General features: G+C 43.1%; 1 protein-coding gene across 1 annotated transcript in view; it reads left to right on the top strand.

The window, feature by feature from the left end:
* LOC123501936 (probable serine/threonine-protein kinase ndrD) overlaps nt 1-23,905 on the top strand; it is a 60,861-nt gene extending 36,956 nt beyond the window's left edge. The window contains 11 exon segments of the mRNA XM_045251030.1: nt 7,416-7,559; nt 13,528-13,798; nt 15,209-15,681; nt 16,036-17,103; nt 17,578-17,747; nt 17,997-18,143; nt 18,585-18,656; nt 19,338-19,471; nt 20,315-20,700; nt 20,702-20,879; nt 21,173-23,905. Of these exon segments, the coding sequence (XP_045106965.1) occupies nt 7,416-7,559; nt 13,528-13,798; nt 15,209-15,681; nt 16,036-17,103; nt 17,578-17,747; nt 17,997-18,143; nt 18,585-18,656; nt 19,338-19,471; nt 20,315-20,700; nt 20,702-20,879; nt 21,173-21,264 (3,135 nt within the window). The 3' untranslated portion in view covers nt 21,265-23,905.
* Nucleotides 23,906-24,108: the final 203 nt, after the last annotated feature.

The following is a 24,108-nucleotide window of genomic DNA, read 5'->3' as shown; positions in this document are numbered from 1 at the left end:
TACTTTAATGTTGATATTTTTACGTTATGAAGGAAAAATATCATTGGTACTAGAGAGAGAGAGAGAGAGAGAGAGAGAGAGAGAGAGAGAGAGAGAGAGAGTAAAGAATCGGTGTTAACTCGCATAACACTCGAACTGGAAGCCGAAGTCAAGAAATCAGGCAAGGAGTCGGACACATTCAGCCGTCGTGAGTGTGGCGCTTCCAGAGAAAACGGAATTGTCTGACGCTGTGTCTGCCTTCCACCCACCCCCCATCCCTCTCCTCTCTCTTTCTCTCTCTGAATATTCTCGAAAATGCCACTCCCTCTTAACTCTTACTCCCCGGCGTATGCATGGTCTTGGTGTTCAATAGAGCAGAGAGGCGTGGTGTTGATGAGTGAGTAGGCGTGGTGGTGAGAAGGTGGAGGACAGGAGGGGAAAAACTTAAGGAAAAAGAAGTGTGCGTTTGTATGTTTCTCTCTCTCTCTCTCTCTCTCTCTCTCTCTCTCTCTCTCTCTCTCTCTCTCTCTCTCTCTCTCTCTCTCTCTCTCTGTGTGTGTGTGTGTGTGTGTGTGTGTGCGTGCGTGAAGGACCTGTACTTAAATATGCTTACATCCTGTGTGCCCTCCCCGATCCTAATGACTAATACAGTGTTACCATATCAAACCAAAAACCACATTGCAAAACACACACACACACACACACACACACACCGCGGCTGAGATCTGCTGGTTAGTTAATTAAGGAAGAGACGAAGATACATAGAAATAAGTCCACGTAGATAGTGATTTTGATGCAAGTCTGATGCTGGTACTAGTCAAGCCTCTTGGAGTTATATTTAGCCGTATGTTGAGGGGTGGAGAACGAAGAGGAGGAGGAGGAGGAGGAGGAGGAGGAGGGGGACGGAATTAGAACTGGATAATGTAGAAGGAAGAGGAGGTGGTGGAGGAGAAACTGATAAAAGAAAACAGGAAAGGTGGGGGAGGAAGAGAAAGAAGACGATTTTGAAGAGTAGGAGGAGGAGCAAGAACTAAAGAATGAAGAGGATGAGAAAAAGCAAAATTAAAAGAAAGAAAAGGAAAACAAAGAACAAACAAAGGAAACGAGAAAAATGGAAAAGGAATAATGACCGGACGGAATGGGAAATTAAGTAAGAACAAGAAGAGTAAGAGAAGGAAGAACATGAAAATAAGTAACAGGAAGGTGAAGAAGAAAAGGAGAGGAAAACTGAAGGAAGAAGGCAGAACGAGAGAGACAAAAAAAGAGGAAGAAACTTGAAAGAATTGAAAATGGCGATGGAAGATAAGTAAGAAGCTACTGAAGAGGAAAACGAGTGCAAGGAGGAAAAGGAAAGGAAAGAATGAAGACTAGAGGAGGAGGAGGAGGAGGAGGAGCCCACTGCTGCTGCTGCCACCTTACCGTTACTGACCGCGTTCCAAGCCTTCTCCCCCTCCCCCCATATCACCCCCCACTAACTCCACCACCACCACCACCACCACTACTTGCCCCACCCCGCCCCGCCACTCCACCACCACTACCACCACCACTGACCGTCCTCATTGTGATTGTGGTGATGGTGGTGGTGGTGGTTTTTTGGGGAAAGCTGTTTGATTAATTTGGTTGCATGTTTTGTATAGATATGCTTATTATTATTATTATTATTATTATTATTATTATTATTTGTTTGTTTGTTTATTTTTAGATTCTGATTTCTTTCGTCTTTTCGTTCCGTCTCTTTCCTTCGTTCATGTTCTTTCTTTCCGCAATGTTTTCCTTCCCTTCATTATTTTCTTCCATTTTCATTATTTATTTCCTTCCATTTGTCTTGCTTCCCATTCTTTTCTTCTTTAATATGCAATTATTGTGGTTTTCGAGTGTTTCCAGGTTCCAGTGATAGTTTAAAAGGTTATAGTGGAAATTATTATTGTCATCAACCTTTTTCATGATTATAATGATAGTTTAACAGACTTTGATGGCAGATAATGAGGCTTTGAAGGCGATTATATGATTTTTAATGGTAGTTTAACAAGGATTCTGCTTCATTAACCTGGTGGATATTCTTTCAGAACCTCTGCTAATCGTCTCCATGGCCTCTCAAATTAGTTCGAGCGAAAAAAGTTTCAGAATATGGAGGTGAACTTGAGAAGAAAGAGGAGGAAGAGTAGTAGTAGTAGTAGTAGTAGTAGTAGGAGGAGGAGGAGGAGGAGAATGAGGTTGAAAATAACAAATTTACATATATTTCCCTATCTCTTGCACTTGTTGTTGTTGTTGTTGTTGGTGTTGGTGTTCACTTTTCTTCTTTTTCCTCCTCCTCCTCCTCCTTCTCCTCCTCCTCCTCCTCCTCCTCCTCCTCCTCCTCCTCCTCCTCCTCCTCCTCCTCCTCCTTCTCACACATAGTTTTGCTACATAATTTAAAATCCCTAACCATTAAATAGTAAAAACCACCCGGCCAATTTCTCTCTCTCTCTCTCTCTCTCTCTCTCTCTCTCTCTCTCTCTCTGTTCAGCCTTGGTGTTTTTTTTTTTTTTTTTTTTTTTTGGGTGGGGGGCGTCAGGTGTGAGGTGTTTGTCATTGCTTTACCTTCGCCTTCACCACCACCACCACCACCACCACTACCACCACTACCACACTACTACTACTACTTTATCTATTTTTATCTGTTTTTTTTTCCCCAGTTTGGTGATCTTGTTTTAGTGTTAGTACATTGCGCAGTTGTGTAGTATAATCTACTACTACTACTACTACTACTACTACTACTGCTACTTTTTTATTGATTGCATTAATTAGTTTTCCGGTGTTTTTCTCAGCTTTCTTTCTTTTCTTCTTTCTTTCCTTCTTTCTTCTTCTTTTCTCCTCCTCCTCCTCCTCCTCCTCCTCCTCCTCCTCCTCATCCTTCTCCTCCTTTGAATATTCTTCCTGCTTGTTTCTTTTATCAGAACATGTATTATTTATATTTGTCTTATTCATTTTTTTTTTTTACTGATATTTACATACATACAATACATATTTTCTATTCGTATTCATTTGCATTATTCTGCACCAAATCGATTATCCATGCATTTTTTTTTTTATCGATAGTAGTAGTTACACTAGATCTGTTCTTTTTCCCATCTTTCTTATATAAACTTCCCCAACTGTTCCTCTTAGCAATCGAGGGGTGAACTTTTCGTTTTATTTTTGCCGGGTAACGCCGGAGGGAGTGGTGGGTCGGGAGGAGTTTCTGTTCTATCTTTGCCTCCTACTAAGTACATAGCTTATAGATGTATAGTGAACGAGTGACCTCATCATAGGTTGCAAGGCCTCTTGTCACTCGTCTTTCCTATGTATTCTTGTGTATTCCTCCTCCGCCTCCTCCTCCTCCTCTTTCTGCATCATGGTAGTGGCGTTGGTAATGGTCATGGCGTTATGGTTTTCACGAGAGCAAATGTGTCAGTCATTCTTTTACCGTCATTGAGTCCCTCTCGCTCGCTCACATTGCATCACTTGCTCAAGTTGCTCGGGACCGGTTAGTTAGGTGTTCTTACCCCGGGCGACATCTGGCAACACTGCAGTCACTCGGCGCTGCGCTCTTTCACCACTATTCTCAAAAGCCACAAGGATTTTGACCGGGTTCTTGATATTGTTTCTTTTGCTATTAATATAGAAGTGTTGCTAATCTGTTACTATAGCCATAAAATGCACTATTAAAAGTCTGTGTAACTTTAACTAGAGCCTTTTGAAATTCCGAGAAACCCTTTGCTTTCACCATGACTGTTTCATCTAAGGATTCTAAGCCCTCACTGACACACTAAGCCGGTTTATAAAGACTTTATCGTGTTAATAAGGTAAAAATGTTAATCCATCACTAGAGCCGTGGAAATAACCATGAAAACCTGTGTAGTAGCCTCAACTTTGCAGTATGTAGTGGCATGCAGCGCGGAATGTTTCAGAATAGTAGAATCAGGTTGTGCGTACGCCGCCCCTCAACTCAAGTCAACTGAACACCAAAATCACTCTTGTTTGGCAGAGTTGGTGTTCACATCAGTGGTTTATAGAGAGGAATGAATGTTGAGTATCGTGGATTGTGTTTAGGGATACGATGGTGTTGAATTTTGTTGTTTCGGGATGTTAAGGAAATGTTATATCACTATAATATTTGTTTATAGTCCCTACTATCACCACCATCCGCTTCCTTTTCTTTTTCATTTGTACGTTCCTCATTTTTTTCATCCCTCCTATCTTTTCATTCATTCATTTATTCTTCCTTTTTGCCTTTGTTCTCTTATATGTTAAGTTTCCCTTCTATTCTTTCATTCTATCTTTTCTTTCTATACTATGACAGATTTCCCTCATTCTCTCCCAATTTATTTTCTTCTATCACTGTGATGTTCTGTCATTCCATCATGTTTTTCATTCTCTTTCCTCTAATTAATTATTATTATCATCATCATCATCATCATTGGTTTTATTTGAGTTTCTTTACTATAACAATACAAATTTAATTGAAACGAAACTAAAGCGATCTTCATTTGTTTAGTTAGCTCACTAATGCATACTTTCATTTTGTCTTCGTTACCTTTCATTCACTCTTGTATTTTTTACGTTAATCTTAAAAAAAACTGAGTCATTATCATTTGTTTATTTATTTTGTTTATTTATTATTGTTATCATTAGCATTTTTACTGTCGTTGTGGTGATGGTGGTGGTGGTGGTGGTAATTCGCATAGGATTGAAGTGTCGGGGTGTTGGTGGTGGTGATGGAGGAGGAGGAAGAGAGGGAGGAGAATCCAAGGTCGTCAAGTCGTAGTAGTCAGGATGTAGACAGACGCATCCATCTCTCTCTCTCTCTCTCTCTCTCTCTCTCTCTCTCTCTCTCTGTGTGTAAACCTCCACCCTCCATTATCCCCACCGTAAGTCATCATTATTACTACACCACCATCACCACCACTACTACTGCTATCTCCTCTACTCTTCACTCTCACTTTACTCCACTTCATTCAATGGTTCTCTTCTCATCCCTAACATTCCTCCATTCCCTATCCACCCATGCACTAGAGAGTTACAGTTGAATCATTAGAGAGCTTTATAAGATTAGACAAACTTGGATGAGACGAGGAAATTCAATAGTTAGGTTTCCAGTAACGAGTGTTTGGTGTGTTGGTAAAGATTGGTGGAAATACAATAGTTGGGCTTTAAGGAGTGAGTGAGTCTGGTGTGTTGGTTGTGTTTCAAGGATGAGGAGCTTTAATGGTACAGGATAAGACAGAAATAGTGTATGAAATGTAGAAAAAAAATGAGAAAGTTAACGGAGGAGCTTAATGGAGAGAGCAGAACAAAGACTGGCGGAAATACAATGGTTGGGTTTTAAGGAGCGAGTCTTTAGTGTTTCAAGTATAAGGAGGTTTAATGGTACAGGATAAGACAGAAATAGTGTATGAAATGTAGAAAAAGGAGAAAGTCAACAGAGGAACTTAATGGAGAGGAGAGAATAAAAAAAATTGCAACATTAGGGAAGCGGCGATACCAAATATAGGCCATCTTCCACACCTGACCTTAACTGAAGCTGATCCCTGGTGTGTTTCTTGAAGGGACTGCCACGTGTAGACCTGATGACTTCTGGCACTGACCCTTGTTTTTCTTACGTTCTCTTATACAATACTAGCACAGGCTTGTTCCCCTCGCAGTGTTTGATATACAACCACACACTCAGTTAGACAGTTTATATAACCTTTACTTGTTTAGAAACGCTTTCCTCTCGTGTAACTTGCAAAAGGCCATATATATGATAAGTTAGGTTTATTTACTCTCTCTCTCTCTCTCTCTCTCTCTCTCTCTCTCTCTCTCTCTCTCTCTCTCTCTCTCTCTCGTACATTTTTTATTAAAGCACAATATATCTGAAATTATACTACTTTGTTGTGTACTTGATTGTAGAATTAGTGGAAGGAAGGTGGCATGTTTGAAAATATCCATAATTCGTACTTGTTTGTTCTTCATGTAAAGCTACTTTGTTTTGTTTATTCATTTTTTCTTTTTTTCTCCAATTGTAAAGATTACCAACTTCCGCCGCCTTGAACTTTGTGATAGTGGGGAAGACGAAGGAGAGTTTGGGAATAACCAAATTTTTTTCCTCATTTTGATTTTCATAGACAATCACTGGAGTCACGGAAGAAATATTAATGAAAATCATAGTAACTATATATCACTATCTGAAGCATATGCCATATTTTTTCTTTATTGTAAGACACATTATATTGACCTAGTTTTTTCTTATGATCAATTATGCCTGGAACTTGTACTTTGTGGATCTAAAGAAAGATAAATAAAGACGGCTTGTCTTGTCAGGATGGAATATATATATATATATATATATATATATATATATATATATATATATATATATATATATATATATATATATATATGAAATTAAGATTTAAATGAGCTATTGGAGTCTATTTTATGTTGAGAGAGAGAGAGAGAGAGAGAGAGAGAGAGAGAGAGAGATAATCAGTAGTCGGTCGTAATTCGTATCTGTAACACATGATTTATCTTATTCCCTCTCATTACTGGCGCACTCCCTGCCGGAGGAGCTTTGCCTTATCTGTAGTGGCGTGTTGGGAGTCCTTATCACCTCGCTTCTCATGTCCTCTTGTGATCTGTGGTGTAGCGTGGTGTCGTACTGAAGCTCCTGTTATCGTTATATTGTCACGTGACTTTAACTTCAGTATCATGACGTGTTTTCATGTTTATTTTTCTTACTATTTGGTGATTTTATACTAGCTTCAGAAACTCTTGTGGGTATTAAAATAGTGAAAACTGTATTAATCTTCTTCCATAGCTCCTCACTAATGCAAATCAAATTATCTAATCATACACAAAACTCATGGTAAAAAGTGCGTCCCTGTATCGAAACGCTTAATATCGTATTCTGAAAGATTTCTGTGCTGAGGCCTCACTCCACTGTTTTCAAAAAGAGCGAAGGGCAAGTTGGCAGTTTGTGTTGGATCGTGTAAGAGTTGAAGAAAACGTCGGGTAAATTCAGTTTCATATATTTTAAGTTGTGTGAAACCGAACATCTTTAGAAAATTATAATACATAATTGTTAAGAAGAGAATAAGTTCCAAATATCTGTGTAAATTAATTTCGATGTTTTTCAGTTTGATTTACCATGTTCATGAAAAAAATGTAAGAAAAAAGTATCGTGTAAACTGAGCCACCTTCCTTTCTCTCTCTCTCTCTCTCTCTCTCTCTCTCTCTCTCTCTCTCTCTCTCTCTCTCTCTCTCTCTCTCTCTCTCTCTCTCCATACTTGTGTCATCTCTCAATTTAGCTTAATATGAGTTTATCTTCTCTTTGTGTCAGACCAAATACATGTAAGAATAAACAGATGAATAAAACATGTCAACTGTCACCTGTATCTACCTGTCATCACCTCTAATCTGTCTTATCTTTGGTGCAGGAGAGTCGGCCGGGCGGTGAGAGTGATGGGGAGGGGGAGGGGGAGTTGGAGGATGTCTCCCCGCCCCTGGAAGACGTCCCCCCGCACCCTGCCCGCCGCCCCATGAACGCCTTCCTTATATTCTGCAAAAGACATCGAGCTCAGGTATGTAAGGGAAGAGGGTGTTACTCTTGTCTGGCTACACTGCTCTGGGTGTTAGTTATTGTTATCATTCTTAGTGTGTGCTTATTTACTGGTATATTTTAGTGATTTAGTCTTACAGTAGTTTTTTTTGGGTTGGTGTGTAGTAGTAGTAGTAGTAGTTATTATTGTTGTTGTGTAGTATTAGAAGTAGTAGCAGAAGTAATAGTAATACCACCAACAGCAGCCTAACTACTTTTTCACCTCATTTTGAATATTTTTTTTTCTTCGTTTGGGAATATATGTAACCACCAAACCTAACCTAAGCAAGCGAAGAGAATCAAAGGTGACACGATTCCTTTGAGCCTTCAGTAGAAACCTCGACTTTCCTCCAACACATTACCCTTTCACCACTTTTTCCCAAGGCCACGGAGATGATTAGCCTGGTTGTCAAAAGTGTTTCTCTTGTTTATATGGTAGAAATCTCGTTAATCTGTCACTCGAGCAGTAAAAGCACCGTTAAAAACCCGTGTAATTTCAACTAGAGCCTTTTGAGAGAGAGAGAGAGAGAGAGAGAGAGAGGTTGTTTCCTATGGTGATAATTACAAGGAAGAAAAAAAGGGGAATAAAAAAAGGAAAGCCACATAAGAGGAGTCGAGAGTAAAGGAAGCTTGTTACGGGAGATAATTACACGTGGGAATTTTTTAAAAGACTGGCAGGCGCGAGACGAGGTGAAGAGAGAGAGAGAGAGAGAGAGAGAGAGAGAGAGAGAGAGAGAGAGAGAGAGAGAGAGAGAGAGATTAGAACAGACTGAAGAATGAATGTACGATAATTTTAGAGGAATGGAGAGAGAGAAAAGATAAGATAAGTATGTTAAATGTAGGGGAAAGAAAAGAAAAAAAAGTTTAAAAGCTGGTATGGAGGAAGTAAAGTTTTATTAAGGAGGAAAAGACAAGGAACGGAAGGGTGAATGCTTATATGTGAGAGTTTTAAAGGAATGAAGAGAGGGGAAAGACAGGAAGGAAAGAGTAGATAGTTAAATGTGGGCAGGAGTTGGAAAGAAGATAATTGAACAGCGCACGAGAAGAGAGAGAGAGAGGAAAGACAAGGGAGGGAAGGGTGAATGTTTTGTACGAATAATTTAGAATAAAGAAAACGAAAGACAGGAAGAAAAGAGGAGGTGAATCAGCTTAATCAGGAAAAAAAAAGTAATTATTGTACATCATAGGGAAATAAGAAAAAAAATTATTGTAGAAAAGTAAAGAAAAAATACAGAAAGACAGGAAGAAAATAGATGATAGATAAAGGTAAATTTAGGGAAGGAGTGGAAAATATTATAATGATAGTTTATCACAAGAGAAGATAGCGGAAAGACCAGGAAAAGAAAAATTGTTGTTTGTACGAGAGTGAAAAGGAGAAAGAGATAAAGATGGGGAAGAAAAGAGAAGATAGATAAGATAAATCCATAATAGGGTGATAAAGAAAGTAATTGTTGTATATCATAAGAGAAAAAGAAACAGAATAATACGAGAATAAAGAAAAAGAAAAAGAAAAAGAAAATAGAAGGCATATTTAACGTATGAAGGATAATAATTAGCGTACATCATAAGAGTTAAGACAAAAGGGAAGGGAAGAGAAAGGAGAGATTAAATAGATAATATGAAAATATGAAAGAAGCGTGCTTAGGAAGATACTAATGCTGTTTGAGAGATTAAACCATTAGGAAAGATTTGAAGTTTATATAAGCAGTGAATGGAGAAAACCTGGGGGAACGAAAGAGAAAAGCACGAGAGAAGAAGATAAGGCATGTTTTTTGAATGATAGAAAGGGAATATGATAAAAATGACAATATTGAAACAAAACAAAAAATTGGACACCATATTCGCAAGTTTTAAAAAGAAGAAAAAAAATTATCGTTAACACCACACACCTCCACAGCAACTAGACCACGTGGACTGGGCTGGTTACGACATAAAGCCATGAAAGAAAAGAAAAAAAAAAGAAAGAAGGAAGGAAGTTGGGTTCAGTTCACCAGCTGGGGATCACTGCCTCACATAGTGGTGGTGGCGGCAAAACTGTTCTGGCAACACTGTTGACGCGCCCTGTTCTTGTGTCTCCTAGTGGACAGGTTGTGCTGGTGGTTGTGGGGTTGTGGGTGGGGAGAAGGGGAGTTACGAGACCTGCGGCAATAGAAAATGTTAAGGGGATGATACAGCTTTGAATAAATGAATAACCAGAGGAAGATCGCGGGTGATGGAATTGAAATTGTCAAATAGGGAGTAAAGAAATGAGAAAGTGAATAAAAGAGGAGGAATTAGGAGTTTTAAGTAGGAAGGAAGGATTAGAAGGCAGGATATTTAATAGGGAGAAGGAATTAGGAAAGTGATTGACAAATAGAGAGGAATAATTGGAGTGAATGTCTAATAGGGAGGAAGAATTTGAAGTGATAGGCAAATAGTAGATAAAAAAAAAAGTTAAGATTGGGAAAAAAATTGTGGGAGATAGAGAAAAAAAATTGAATAGGAAATTAAAGCGAATTGAGAGCAGATTAGAAGGAAATGGAAGAGAATGAATGTCTAAAGCAAAGAGGGAGTGGCGATAGAAAAGCAGGGAGATGAAGTCTAAGAGAAAACGGAGAGGTAAGAATAGACACCTTGAAGAAGAAAGACTGAAAGATGAAAGCAGTCAGTGAATTCCTAAGTAGAAGACTTTTTGCATCCGTATATTTGCGACAATAATGGAAAAATATTAACAAATGTGAGGTACTGAATTGTTATATAATTGAAATTCATAAAGAAAGAGAGGCATGGAAGAAGAATAAGGCTTACTAAACAAATAAGTATGCAAGAGAGAATGTGCAGCCAAATTTATGAGGTAGCTGATGATAAGGTAAATGGAAATAATACAAGATGGAAGCAGTTGTGATATTTCAGGTTTAATGGATAAGCGGATAAATCGGGAAAGGTGAGAAAACGTACTACCTTATTTATAAAACAGATAGATTAACTGAGGAAATGAATCAGTAAACAAAACAAAATAAAAACATGTGATAGAAAATAAGAGATATGAAAAAAAAATAAAGCTTAATAAATCAGTAAAGAGAAAAATATAATAAACAGTAAGCTGAAAACGCGAAATAGAAAATTATAAGTATGAGAAAATTTATGCATGTCTTAATAAACAAAACATGAATAATAAGAGGTAATAAATTTAAATCACTGGAAATATTGGAGACTTGAGAAACCTGATAGAAATTTGAGACTTACTAGATAGATCAATAAATAGGAGAGGATGTGCTTGTCAATTTACGAGGAAGTCAAACAAGCAGGTAGTGAAAATAATCATGAATGTATAATATTATCTGCATAAAGTATAGCCTTCCCCTAGGTTAGTTCAAGGCTGCCTTCTCTCCCTTCCTCCTCCAACACCCAACTCCTCTCTCTCTCTCTCTCTCTCTCTCTCTCTCTCTCTCTCTCTCTCTCTCTCTCTCTCTCTCTCTCATATCTCCCTTCCTGCCTCCTTGAATTTTTTTTCATCTCTTTCCATGTACTTCCTATCTCCTCCTCCTCCTCCTCCTCCTCCTCCTCCTCCTCCTCCTCCTCCTCCTCCTCCTCCTCCTCCTATCTCACTTCATTTTTTATCTTATACATTTCTCTCTCTCTCTCTCTCTCTCTCTCTCTCTCTCTCTCTCTCTCTCTCTCTCTCTCTCTCTCTCTCTCTCTCTCTCTCTCTCTCTCTCTCTCTCTCTCTCTTGACTGGCGCCGCATTCACTCGTGTGGCACTGTGAATGGGAAGGTGGATGGGGAGGGGGGGGAGAGAGAGGGAGGAGTTCAAGGTTACTAGGATACTACTTTTTACTCTCTCTCTCTCTCTCTCTCTCTCTCTCTCTCTCTCTCTCTCTCTCTCTCTCTCTCTCTCTCTCTCTCTCTAATCCAGCCTCCTTCCACTATCACCATTATCACTATCATTACCTCCATGCATTTTCTCTCCTCCTCCTCCTCCTCCTCCTCCTCCTCCTCCTCCTCCTCCTCCTCCTCCTCCTCCTCCTCCTCCTCCTGCACTGTAATCTTTCCTACTTCTCTCTCTCTCTTCCCCTTCCTTCTTCCCTACTGCTGTCATTATTTACCTTTTTGTGTTCCTCATCTCTCTTCACTACCACCACCACCACCACCACCACTTGCGTCACTACTGCTACTACTACTACTACTACTACTACTACTACTACTACTACTACTACTACTACCGTCATTTCAACTTTCTTTTTTCTCTCTTCCTCCTCCTCCTCCTCTTCCTCCTCTTCTTAATAATGCTCTTCCTTTTTTTCTGTTGTTTTCTCTTGTTTTCTTTTTCTTTCTTTCTTTCTCTTCCCTTCCTTTCTCTACCATTCTCTCCTGTCGTCTTTTATGTCTCCACCACCACCACCACCATACTTTCTACCTCCTCCTCCTCCTCCTCCTCCTCCTCCTCCTCCTCCTCCTCCTCCTCCTCCTCTTCCTTCTCCTCCTTCCAACCCCCCACACCCCCAACTCTCAAGGTCCCTCAAATTAGCCATGGAGTCAAGGAGAATCAAAGCTACCCCCTCTCCCCCAGTGCATTCCCCTCCCCCCGCCCCTCATGGTCCCTCCCCCCTGTTTTTGTAATGGGGGAAGTAAGAGGTTTGAGTTGAGTGGGAAGGAAAACAGTTTAGTGGTTTTTATGATTTATTTATTTATTTCTATTTATTTTATTTTGTGTGTGTGTTATTCTTCTTTACATATTTCATTTGTTTATTCTTTTTCGTCTGTTTTTTCCATTTTATTTGTTAACATACTTTTTTTATTTATTTATTTATGTGGTTTTTTTGTGTATTATTATTATTGTTATTTTTTTGTTATTTTATTTTGTGATTTTTTTTTTTTTTTTACTTTGTAGTATTTTCATTGTTTATAAATTTGTTGTCACTATTTATTTGTTTATTTGTTTAACATTGAGAGAGAGAGAGAGAGAGAGAGAGAGAGAGAGAGAGAGAGAGAGAGAGAGAGAGTTTCACTGTTTGATCTGCTGCAGTCTCTGACGAGACAGCCAGACGTTACCCTACGGAACGAGCTCAGAGCTCATTATTTCCGATCTTCGGATAAGCCTGAGACCAGGCACACACCACACACCGGGACAACAAGGTCACAACTCCTCGATTTACATCCCGTACCTACTCACTGCTAGGTGAACACCACCTACACGTGAAAGGAGACACACCCAAGTATCTCCACCCACCCGGGGAATCGAACCCCGGTCCTCTGGCTTCACCACTGAGCTACCGTGTGTGTGTGTGTGTGTGTGTGTCCCAGTTATGGCACTCCCACCTGACCTTAGCACCTACTCTACGTAATTAAGCACAAACACCAGCACTGAGCCACACCTGTATGTACGTAGCACCTGTCTAGCACACCTGACTGTAAACTTGAACAGATGTGTCTCAATTCCCTCATTTAAGTCTTCCTCTGCCATTTTCATCTGGTTTACTTGGCAACACTGATTCATGTAACCCATATCTTGACGTGTGTGTGTTAGGAAAAGGTGATTAGGTGTGGTGAGTGATGCTTAGTGAAAACAGCTAGTAAATGTGACTTAAAGATGAATAGATGAGTGATACTTACTGGAATTAGTCCGTGAAGTTGATAAATGTGACTTAAAGATGAGTAGGTGAGTAATGGTTAGTGGAATTAGTCTCTTTGATTGAGGAAGCAAAATGTATGTATGACTCAGATTAATATATTAGATAAGGTAAATGAATTGGTAAATAATTCCAACCTTCCCTAACCAGCATACCTTTATTAACTCTGCTTTTCTTTACCCATACCGTCAACTAGCCTTGTTCCTATCCAGTGATCTAAGCTAACCTGACAAGCAAACCTCAGTTCCCCATACAACCTAACCTAACCAGCACCTGTTAATTATAGTACAGTCTAACTTAACATAGCCAGCACACCTTGATTAACCCATCTTACATCGACAGGTACGCGAGAGATACCCTCACCTGGAAAACCGGCAGGTGACAAAGATCCTGGGCGAGTGGTGGGCTGACCTGCCATTCCACCAGAAGACATCCTACACTGAGCTGGCCAAGCAGTACAAAGAAGCTTTCCTTCGCGCCAACCCTGACTTCAAGTGGTACAAGATCCCCGCTCAGCCCCCCCGCCCGCCCCCTGCCCGCCCCTCCAACCAGAAGGTTCCTAGATGCAACCCACTGCCCACGGATGGAGCCATCACCTTCGGCAAGCTTGCTGGTGCGTCCTGAGGCTGTGGTCTGGGGTGGTGTTCTGGGGTGTTAGGTTAGGTTAGATTCGGTTCAGTTCAGGAAAGAGATAGGCACTGTTTGTTGAAGTGGGAGATGAATGAAATGGACTCAATAATCAAATTGCTACCGCTGTTGTTAGAAAAGAAGATAAGCCAAATTTATGTATGGTGTGTCTTGGATGTTAAGTTAGGTGAGGTTAGGAAAGAAATAGGCATTGTTTCTCAGAGTGGGGGATGAATGAACAGACTCAGTAATCAGATTGTTAGTGCTGTTGTTAGAAAAGAAGATTAGACACATTTATGTATGGTGTGTCTTGGATATTAGCTTTGGTTGAGTTCAGGAAAGAGATGGCAGTGATAGTAACAGTAGAAGTAATCAGAGAAGGAAGAAAACTAAGAATAAAAATCTGATTGTGATAGTATAAGTTATGTAATAGTTGTGAGAGGAAGTGTGAATGAAAGTGTGGCTGTGTTTAATGGTGGTGGATGGAGACAGGAAGGAGAAGAATAGCCTGTGTGTGATGAGAGATTGTTGCAAGGGTACACCAGTGACAGTGACGGATGGAGGCTGGGAGGTTATTCAGGTACAGAGGAGTGAGTGAATCAGTGAGTAAAGAAAAGGTGGTGAATCATGGTGAGAGTGAAGAGAGTGAAGGAAGTGAATGAGGGAATGAAGGAAAGATAATGAGGGGGAAAATAAACAAATGGTAGTAAATTCATGAAGAAATTACTATAATGAGGTGAAGGAAACAGGAGTATTAGAATAACCCCTTTCTTCATATCAAACTATATTGTCTGCTGTTATTTTGGTGCTCAGAATCTTTTGATTAACCTTCTCCCTTCTTTCCTCTGCAATGTTCTCTTCTTTCTTTTTTTCAGCCTCCTTTCTTTTCTACCATCTCCTCTGCGTTGTTTTCAAATCTATTTCTTCATTACGATGTTCTCTTCTTTATTTTTTAGTTGTCTTTTCTTTGTGCCATCTTCTTGGCTTTCTTTCTTTTCAATCCCTCTCCTTATTGAAATCCAATCTTCTTTCTTTTTCCAATCTCTTTCTATATTGCAATCTTGTCTTTTTATTTTGTGATCTTTCTTTTCTGCCATCTCTGTTTTTTTTTTCCCCAATCCTTTTCTTCATTGTAGTCGTTTTTTCTCTTCTTCTTTCTATGTAGAAGGGAAAATCTGGCCAAGAACAACAAACACAACTAAACAAAAAGGCCCACTGAGATGCTAGTCCCTGAGCAGGTTCTAGAGAGTTAGCCAAAAGAATGGGAAAAAATGTTTTAAAACCTCCCTCCCTCCTGAGTGAGTGAGTGAGGTCTGGTCGCAGGAAGATGGAAATTTGGAAGCAGGCGAAGAATTTTTGCTACTTCATCATTTTCCTTATGTCTTCTCTCCTTCAGATGAGGCTCAGATGGGAGGCTTGAGCACCCTTCTGTCCACGGCCTCCAGCAGCACCGGCAGCACCACCACCAGCACCAGCACCAACACCACCACCACCAGCCTGGCCCCGAGCCTCACCCCCACCACCCGTACCTCCTCCCCCACCTCCCCCACCCACCGCCCATCCGATGGTTCCCCTGCTGGCTTCCCTGCCCTCACCCACACCACCACCACCACCTCCTCAATGAGTACAAATACCGCCACCTCCACCACTCTGGCCTCCTGGAGTGGATCCCTGCAGCGCCTCACCCCAGCCCCAGCCCCCACCCCGCCCCCTGCCCCCGTGGAGGTCTCCCCCCCTGCCATGACCCCTCCTAAGCCCCCAAAGAAGAGGTACCTACAAGCGCAGCACAACACCACCACTGCCGCCGCCGCCGCCACTGTCGCCGCCACCACCACGCCTCTACCGACACCTGCTGAGTCTGACAAGAAGGTGTGTTGTCTTGCCTGTGGTCTGGTGGTGTGTTAGGGGCTTGTGGTGTGGTTAGGTTTGGTTAGGTCTAGTAAGGTTTGTAGCAGGTGGTTGTACATTGATTATTTATCATACACTTTTTTACCTGTCATTATTCAGACAATAAATCACTTGAATGAGACCTACATTGACAACAAACTCTTTATATCTCAGTGAAATGTTTTTCCAGTCATTATTCACACTCTTCATTATTTGCAATAGATCAGCATCAGTGACAGACTCGGATTACACTCTCCCTCTCCACAAACTTACTTCGTAATGTCTGTGTCATGTACTATTTTTTGTATCAGTAACCAGACATGTCGTTACTTGCAGAAGAACAACGTCGATGACAAGGTCAGACTAAACAACCAGTGGTCCCAGGGCGGTAGCAGCGGCGGCGGCGGCAGCAGCAGCGGCAGCAAGCGACGGCGAGAAGGCGAGGGAGAAGAGACACACACACAGCAACAACAACAGCAGCAGAAGAGAACTGCTAATGGTGTCCTACCCCAGCACAGCATATCACCCACCCCACAGGACCCCAGCCTCTCCCTAGAGAGCCCCCAGTATAACCACAACAGCCACACACCACCCGCAGGACAGCCCCACTCACCCCCAGCAGAGGAGCAGCCCCTCAACCTGTGCACAGAGACCACGCTGTGTGCCTCCCAGCAGCAGCTCATCAACAAGATAGTGGACAAGATGTGCCGGGCCGGGTCGCAGGCCCAGATGTCCCACCAGACCACCGCCGTGCCCCAGACCGACGCCTCCAGGCCGCGCTTCTTCCGACCGGAAAACCTGAATAACAACAACTCTCACAACCACAACCATAATAACAATAACAACAACCACAACCACAACCATAGTAATAACAATAACATCAGTAATGCCAACAATAACAACACCAACAATAATAATAACAATAATAACAACAACAATAATAATAATAATAATAATAATAACAATAACAACAACAATGAGACTAAGGAAGAGGAGGAGGAGGCAGCACAGAAACCAGTGCCGCTGGACAAGGCGATGGACACGGCACGGATCAACGGCATGTGTGACGTGAGCCTGCTGGTGTCCAAGGCCATTGATATGGTGATAGACCGTGCCTACGATGGCAGCAGGGCCGGCGGGAAGGCCCATGCCAACAGTCAGGGAGGAGGTGGTGGTGGCGGAGTGACCACCACCACTGCCACTACCACCACCACTACCATCACCACCACCACCACCCCCACCATTACCACCACCACTGCCACCACCACAGTTGCCACCACCTCCACCACCACCTCCTCCTCCACTACTGCCACCACTAATGGCCTGGCCAGCCCTGCACCACGCCCCAGGAAGAGGATTAAAGAGGAGGCTGGGGAGGAGGGGGAGGCCAGCATTCAGAAGAAGGTGTGTGTGTGTGTGTGTGTGTGTGTGTGTGTGTGTGTGTCACCAGCAGAGTGTCTCTCCCTCTCACTTGCTGGACGCTCAGTAATGCTTGCACCGAGAAATGATATACGCTGCTGGCAAATCTGAATTTCGAAACATTTCATTTATCGATCTCTCAAAGTTACAAGTTAAATAATCTTTTGATAATTAATCTGAAAAATTTAAAGAAATATATATTTAGAGTTAACATCTCAGTGACTGTGAAGGAATTAGAATTTAATGTGAAAAGTCCTCAGAGTCAATAAACAGGGTAGGGCAAGAAACAATGGGTTCAAATTTGATTAAGATATATTAATGGACTGAGAATAACAGGTGGAGATGATAGGTGTGTGTGCTTCATGAAGGGACTGCCACGTGTAATCCTGCTGCCTGCACCAATCCTTGTTATCCTTTGTTCTTATGGTCTTATCAGTAAACAACTTACTTCCTTGACAGAGGCGAGAAGGCGGAGGGAGTCGGCCACATCGAGCAGGCTCCAGGAACAGCCTAGGAGTGACGGGGGGCCGGTCCAGGGCACCCCGGGCCTGCAAGGGGAAGATCTACGAGGAACTCATCTCAGAGGGAGTTCTGCATGCCCCCCGGAGGTCCCGCACCAGGAACAGCCGGTGAGAAAGAGAGAGAGACTGCAATAGATTTACTTCTCATTTTCATATTAGAATTACGTACTTGTTTTCATATACCTGTTAGTATCACACATCAAAAGATCTTCCAGTTGAAATGATTTGCTAGAGTAATGCCTCTATATAGACGGGAATTGACATAGAGCTGAAGTGATTGTAAATGTGGCAGAAAATAACATGGTTTGAGAAGAAGCAAGTTGTAACAGGCAGTAAGTAAGTAATCTTTTCCTTCAGGTTGGAGGAGTCTGAGTCAAGCACCAACCAGGAGAGGGAGGAGGAGGAAGACACACACCAGGGGGAGGAGGAAGAGGAGGAGAATGAAGAAGAGCAAATAGAGGAGGAGGAGGCTCTTCAGACCAAACCAGCAGAGGGGGAGAGTGGGTGAGTGTTGCGTTGGTGAAGGGAAGGAAACAGAGCGGTGCAGACATCCACCAGTAATAACAAACAAACCAACATTTTGCATAGATTGGGACCAGCATAAGTGAGCACCTGCAGTATGTCACCCACCTGTGCTAATGTTAAAGTGTTGTACAGCCATCATTTAGAACATAAATAAGACCACTGTACTTGTCAAAAACATTCAGGACAGCATAAATGTATTACTAAAAAAAAATGAAAAATAGAACAAAAAATCAGCAAAGGAACAAGCACTGCCACCATCCTTAACATGAAACAGAGAAAGTTGAGACTGTCATAATTAAAGGAGTCCCTGTATTTACATGTCATTGTGTGTGTGTGTGTGTGTGTGTGTGTGTGTGTGTGTGTGTGTGTGGTAAGTCTCTGTATTGTTAAAGGCTCACCCCAACTGTTTTACTATTACAGGGAAGTAGCAGGGAGGCGGACAGAGGAGGCAGGGAGACGTGGCCGGAGACAGCTGAGGCGGCTACACCCTGAGTAAGAACACCATCATTTGCTCCTTGTCTTCTGCTTTGCCTTAGTACTCTGATATCAAGAGCTGTGTGTGTTTCACTGTTTGATCTGCTGCAGTCTCTGACGAGACAGCCAGACATTACCCTACGGAACGAGCTCAGAGCTCATTGTTTCCGATCTTCGGATAGGCCTGAGACTAGGCACACACCACACACCGGGAGAACAAGGTCACAACTCCTCGATTTACATCCCGTACCTACTCATTGCTAGGTGAACAGGGGCTACACATGAAAGGAGACACACCCAAATATCTCCACCCGGCCGGGGAATCAAACCCTGGTCCTCTGGCTTGTGAAGCTAGCGCTCTAACCACTGAGCTACCGTGTGTGTGTGTGTGATATGCCTTGTCTGGGCTGCCCTGTGTGGTATTGTCAGAATTAAGTCTTGACAAAAGTAGAGCATAATAGGAAAAAAAGGAGGATAATTTTTGAGAAGAAAGGAAGAGATGGATGTTGAGAGGGAAAGCATGTTAGTGATAGAAGACAGTAAGAGATGCAACAACAGTATGGTCGTGGGTGAGAGAATTAAGAGGGTCCATTAGAGAAGAGCTGAAAATTTATAGGCTTTTTTTTACCACCATGTTTAGGAGAAGGAATGCTTTTACTTGTCTTTATAAACTATACCCTTGTCATCCCCCCCACATAGGGACTTCAACCTTGAGGCGCGGATTGAGGCACTTCCCTCCCTCAGTCTGGATGAATTCACCCGCCGCAAGAAGGAAAGGAAGCGTACATCCTCCGCCTCATCCTCCAGTCATGCCACTCCACAGCAGCCATCGCGTGAGTGCTGCCTCTTGCTACCCTCCTGTTTCACTGCCTCTTCTGAAACAGTCTGCTCTCACCATGACTGCATTCTAAAGCCACAAAGAAGATTAGCCTGGTTCTCAAGGAGTGTTTATCCAGTTAATGGTGTAAAGATATCATTCATTTGTCACTAGAACCATGAAAGTACTCATAGGAATCTGTCACTTCACCGAGAGCCTTTTGAATGTTAGTGGAGGTGTACGACAGAAGTGTTTCAGAATGTGGTCATATAATATGTCAGGCTGTTTTTTTTTATGTAAGAGGGGAAAGCTGGCCAAGGACAATATGAAATAAAAAAAAAGCCCACCAAGTTGACAGCCCCCTAGAAGATCTGAGAGTTATCAAAAAAAATAATAATGAAGAAATAGTGGGGATGTACCAATTTAAGTGAGACATTCAAGACAAGTAAGTACAAGTGTATACACTCAGCACCTACATTCACATTCACTTTTCATGGAATCCATCCAGACACTCTTCATTTTCTTATATAACAAAAGTCCTTTTCTGTTTTTTTCTTTAAGGACTTGCATCTTCATCTATTTTCATACATAAATTTCTGTAGCTAGTGGCCAGTACTCCTACATATTACATAAGAAAACAAGTAAATAAATTAATTAATGAATTACTTTATTTGACATAAAGATGATGTTCTGATCCTCTTGTAAGCATCCTCTTATTTATTGATGGTGTTTAGAGAGCAGAGTTGTCAAGAATGAAGTGTGTTGATCCCTTACTCATGTGTTACCTAGGGTGAAGTGTCAATAGGATCTTGTGCAGTGTGTTGCTGTCCCTCACTCTCCACTCTGGCTGGCCTTTCAGAACCTGTGGGAGCAGCAGCAGCAGCAGCAGCCAATTCCAGCCGCATCACACCCCAGCCAGACGCCGCCGCAGATCCCCCTCCCCCGACCTCACCCACCACCACAGCCACCACCACCACCTCCACTGCCACCACAGCCATCCCTTCCTCCATCACCACACCTGCATCCACCACCACCAACACCCCATCCTCCACCAACACCTCCACCACCACCACCTCCACCACCACTGTCAATGGGAGAGTCACTGTGGGGGGAACCAACAGTACTGCCAACACCAACCATAATAGTGTTGGTGGTGGAGGTGGTGGTGGTGAAACTTCTGATAGAGAAACTACAACTTCTCCAACATCCTCCTCCTCTTCTGCCTCCTCCTCCTCCTCCTCCTCTCCTCAGCTCACAGCAGCACAGCCCCCCAGCCCCCATCCTGGTCAGTGGAGGGGCTGTGTCACCTGGGGAAGGGGGAGGGGCAGGGGGTGAAGGGGAACCACTGAAAGGCTCACAGAAGCGCAAGGCTCGGAAGCAAACCATCACAAGGCACGACCCTGTCAATGCCCCGCTGCGGAGAGGTGAGTCCTGCGCACACACACACACACACACACACACACACACACACACACACACACACACACACACACACACACACACACACACACACACACACACACACACACACACACACACACACACACTCTGTCTGTCCTGGAATCTCAGCTCAGCAGACTGTGGCCTTTCACAGTGTGTGCATGTGTGTAATGAGTGATGTGTTAAACAGATGCACCAGCAGTGAATGAATGAGCATGTTCAGTGTGAATAACCCAGCCAGGAGCATGTCCCTTCTGACTCAGTGTTGTGCCCCCAGACACCAGCGTGGTGGAGCAGAGCGTCCTCACCAGCATGGGTCTGGCAGCCTTGGCAGAGGTGGCCCTCAGTCAGTCTGTCATGAAGCTGTGAGTGGCAGGACATCAGTGCCCCGTGATGCTGGGCCTTCCCTCAGCTGCCACTGCTACCTTGGACACCGCTTAGCTGTGCCAGTGTGGGGCGTGCCAGGTCCTTGCTGCCCAGCACCTCTGGAGTGTTGGGTTGGCAAGTTGGTGGACAGTGCGGCGGCGAGTGGACGTAAATACCAAGTCACAGTATTCTGATGATGAACGTGCGGTGAATCCAAATAAATGAATCTATGAATCCCTTAGATTTAGCATGAGGGTGGAAGGAAGACAGGAACACTAAAATATCTCTCTGCCAAAGCCTGGTAGAGGCGCGGTGTGACCGTGCAGCGGCAACAGAACGCTGTGCTGCGGCAGCGCCTTGCAGCACACTACCACTTGTTCCTCATTGTTTGTAGTACCTTGGCTCAAATGAAGGACAGACTTGTGCAGCGAACGCCGGCCATCACTCAGTACTAAGGAGCCGGAAGCTAACGCCTGCACCTCAGCCCTCCTGCGGGTGTGGGCGGCCCAGAGTGACTGGCTGGCCCTGGGAGGCCGCTGCAGGAGCCTCTCAACAACACATTGTAACTGCTGTGTCTGCCAAGCCTCAGGGGAAATGAGCAATTTGTTGTGTGTTTCAATCTTTAGTTTGTGTTTCTTTATTTCCCCTCCCGTTGAGTGTGTGGGGAGTGTGTGAAGGAGTCTATGACTTAACCAGCACTAAGAGCCTCACTGGCTGGGCCTCCTGCAGGGCTGGTAGATGGGGTGAGCCAGATCGTCGCGGTGGCGGCGGTGGCTGTCCCTCAGTGTGGCGTGGGCAGAGTGCCTCCCTGCGTGCCGAGGGACGGTTCCGGTGTGGGTGAATGGAGTGCTCAAGAGGCGGTGAACCCAACTCTCTGTGTGATGGTGTCTGTGATCTGTGCCCTGGACCAGGCAGAGCCGTGGCACTCTAGCGGCACTCTGCACACGTATTCAGTACCAAATTTATGATTCCTGCGACAGGAAGACATTATGCTGTTTGTGGCATAGTAGGAAGTGACCTTTTGTAAGCTGTAAGACTGAGGGTTTGTCCAACCCTCAACAACAAAGCTTAAAGAATCATTACTTTTCATTTTATTTTAATTTTCTCTAACAAAATAACTTCCCTATGAAGAGTGTGCTTCAGTATTGTCTGTTCTTGTGTCTGAATTCACTGAGAGTTTTGAATCTCTACAACTTTTCCCAACAAGTTGGCAAGGTAGTTGTGCCAGCTTGGTTTTTCTTACCCAGTAGAGCGTGGAGGGAGGCTAGCAGGGCTGGCCACTTCCGTCATGGTAGGCGGCCTGAAGCACACCACTTTATTTTACTGAATATAAAACAACTTTATACAAATTTTAAACTATTTTCAGGTCTATAAGGGAACACGAATGTTCTGTGAATATATCAAATATATTGTTGTAATTTTGATAATTAGTCTACTGATGAATATAATTTAGACAGAAATAACAATGTAGACAAAGAGGTCAGCGGTTTTAGGACCCTTGTGTGGGTGTTAGGCCTTGAGAAGGTCTCCAGCTAGCTGGTAGAGTGGTCAGGGTGACCTGCCTGCAGGCACTGCTGGTCCCACACCACCACACCCTGCCCTGCCAGGCACCACCAGCAGGGCCGGCAGGGCAAGGTGAGGCGAGGTGCCAGCTGGGCCCCCTCTCCACCCTGCCACTACGGCATGGGGAGATGCCAGGCGGGCACCTCTGTAGCATACTGTTGCCCTCACCTCCCAGGTAGCCCACCTCTATATTTGTAGATTTGTCTCCTCTTGACACGCTTCACTATTTTCTAATGGCAGTTATACAGGCTTTTAGATATGTATTTTATACCCTTGGTTGACCATGTTGTTTTTCAAAAGCTAGCATGTGTCTTAGTGTATTTTCCTCGAGATGACATTATCTTTTCGTAATAGATTTTGGAGAGCAAGCGTTACATCCAGGGTTGTTGTGTTTGAAGGGAGAAGGTTGTTGTGTTTGTCCGTTACTTTGCTCCTGAGTCAGTGGTGAGCGGTGGCTGCCGGACACACACCACCCGGCGAGGATCAAGCTGATACAAAGCCCGTACCTGATTCCTAGGGAAGCGATTATCTGTTGAAACCTTTAGTTCTGGTGATGTCGGGTGCAGACTGTTGATTTTTACATCGTTAATAGAGAACTCGTGGGCTTGGCATCATGTTTTGTGCTCACTGATCAAGCCTGTGTATTTTAGTGTGTTTTGTAGCCTTTTACTAATATGTAGTACTTCCACTGTCACTTAAGTGCACTTGCCAGAGAGTAATACAAAGTTGTTTGAACTGAAATTTCTCCCAACTTAAAGAAAGATTTAATCTATTGAAAAATTTCAGTTTCAACTTCAGGTACAGATGAATTTTAGGGCTCTGAGTTGACCTGAACCAAGGAGGGTGAGAGTTAGGAAGGGAGAGGGAGCGTTGGATCACTTCCCTCCCCGGCGAGCCGCGACGCCCCTTGAGGCCCGCCACGGCCCGCAGGGGACAACTGGCAGTAGAACAACCCATGTGGGAAAGACAAGTGTGCATTTATGTATTATATTGTAATATAATGAAGAGTAAAAATTCCCTATATATGCAGATATATATGAATGATAATGTTAATAAATCTATTTATTCTAAACTAAAACAAGTTGTGTTGTATTACCTTTGTGTGTGTGTGTGTGTGAGAGAGAGAGAATAATTACCGATTATAATCTGCGTATCACCACCGACACCACCAACCACCACCAACATTAACATTCTCATCATCATTACTGTAATCATCTGTAGTCTCAGCATCATTATCTTCATCCAGTGTGCCTTCTGCCATTCCACGTTACAGAGGCCTGCCTG

Source organism: Portunus trituberculatus, chromosome 10, assembly GCF_017591435.1.
Source record: "Portunus trituberculatus isolate SZX2019 chromosome 10, ASM1759143v1, whole genome shotgun sequence".
In the NCBI taxonomy this organism is placed as follows: domain Eukaryota; kingdom Metazoa; phylum Arthropoda; class Malacostraca; order Decapoda; family Portunidae; genus Portunus; species Portunus trituberculatus.
The sequence above is the reverse complement of the archived record's forward strand: the minus strand, read 5'-3'. Positions and strand labels throughout refer to the sequence as shown.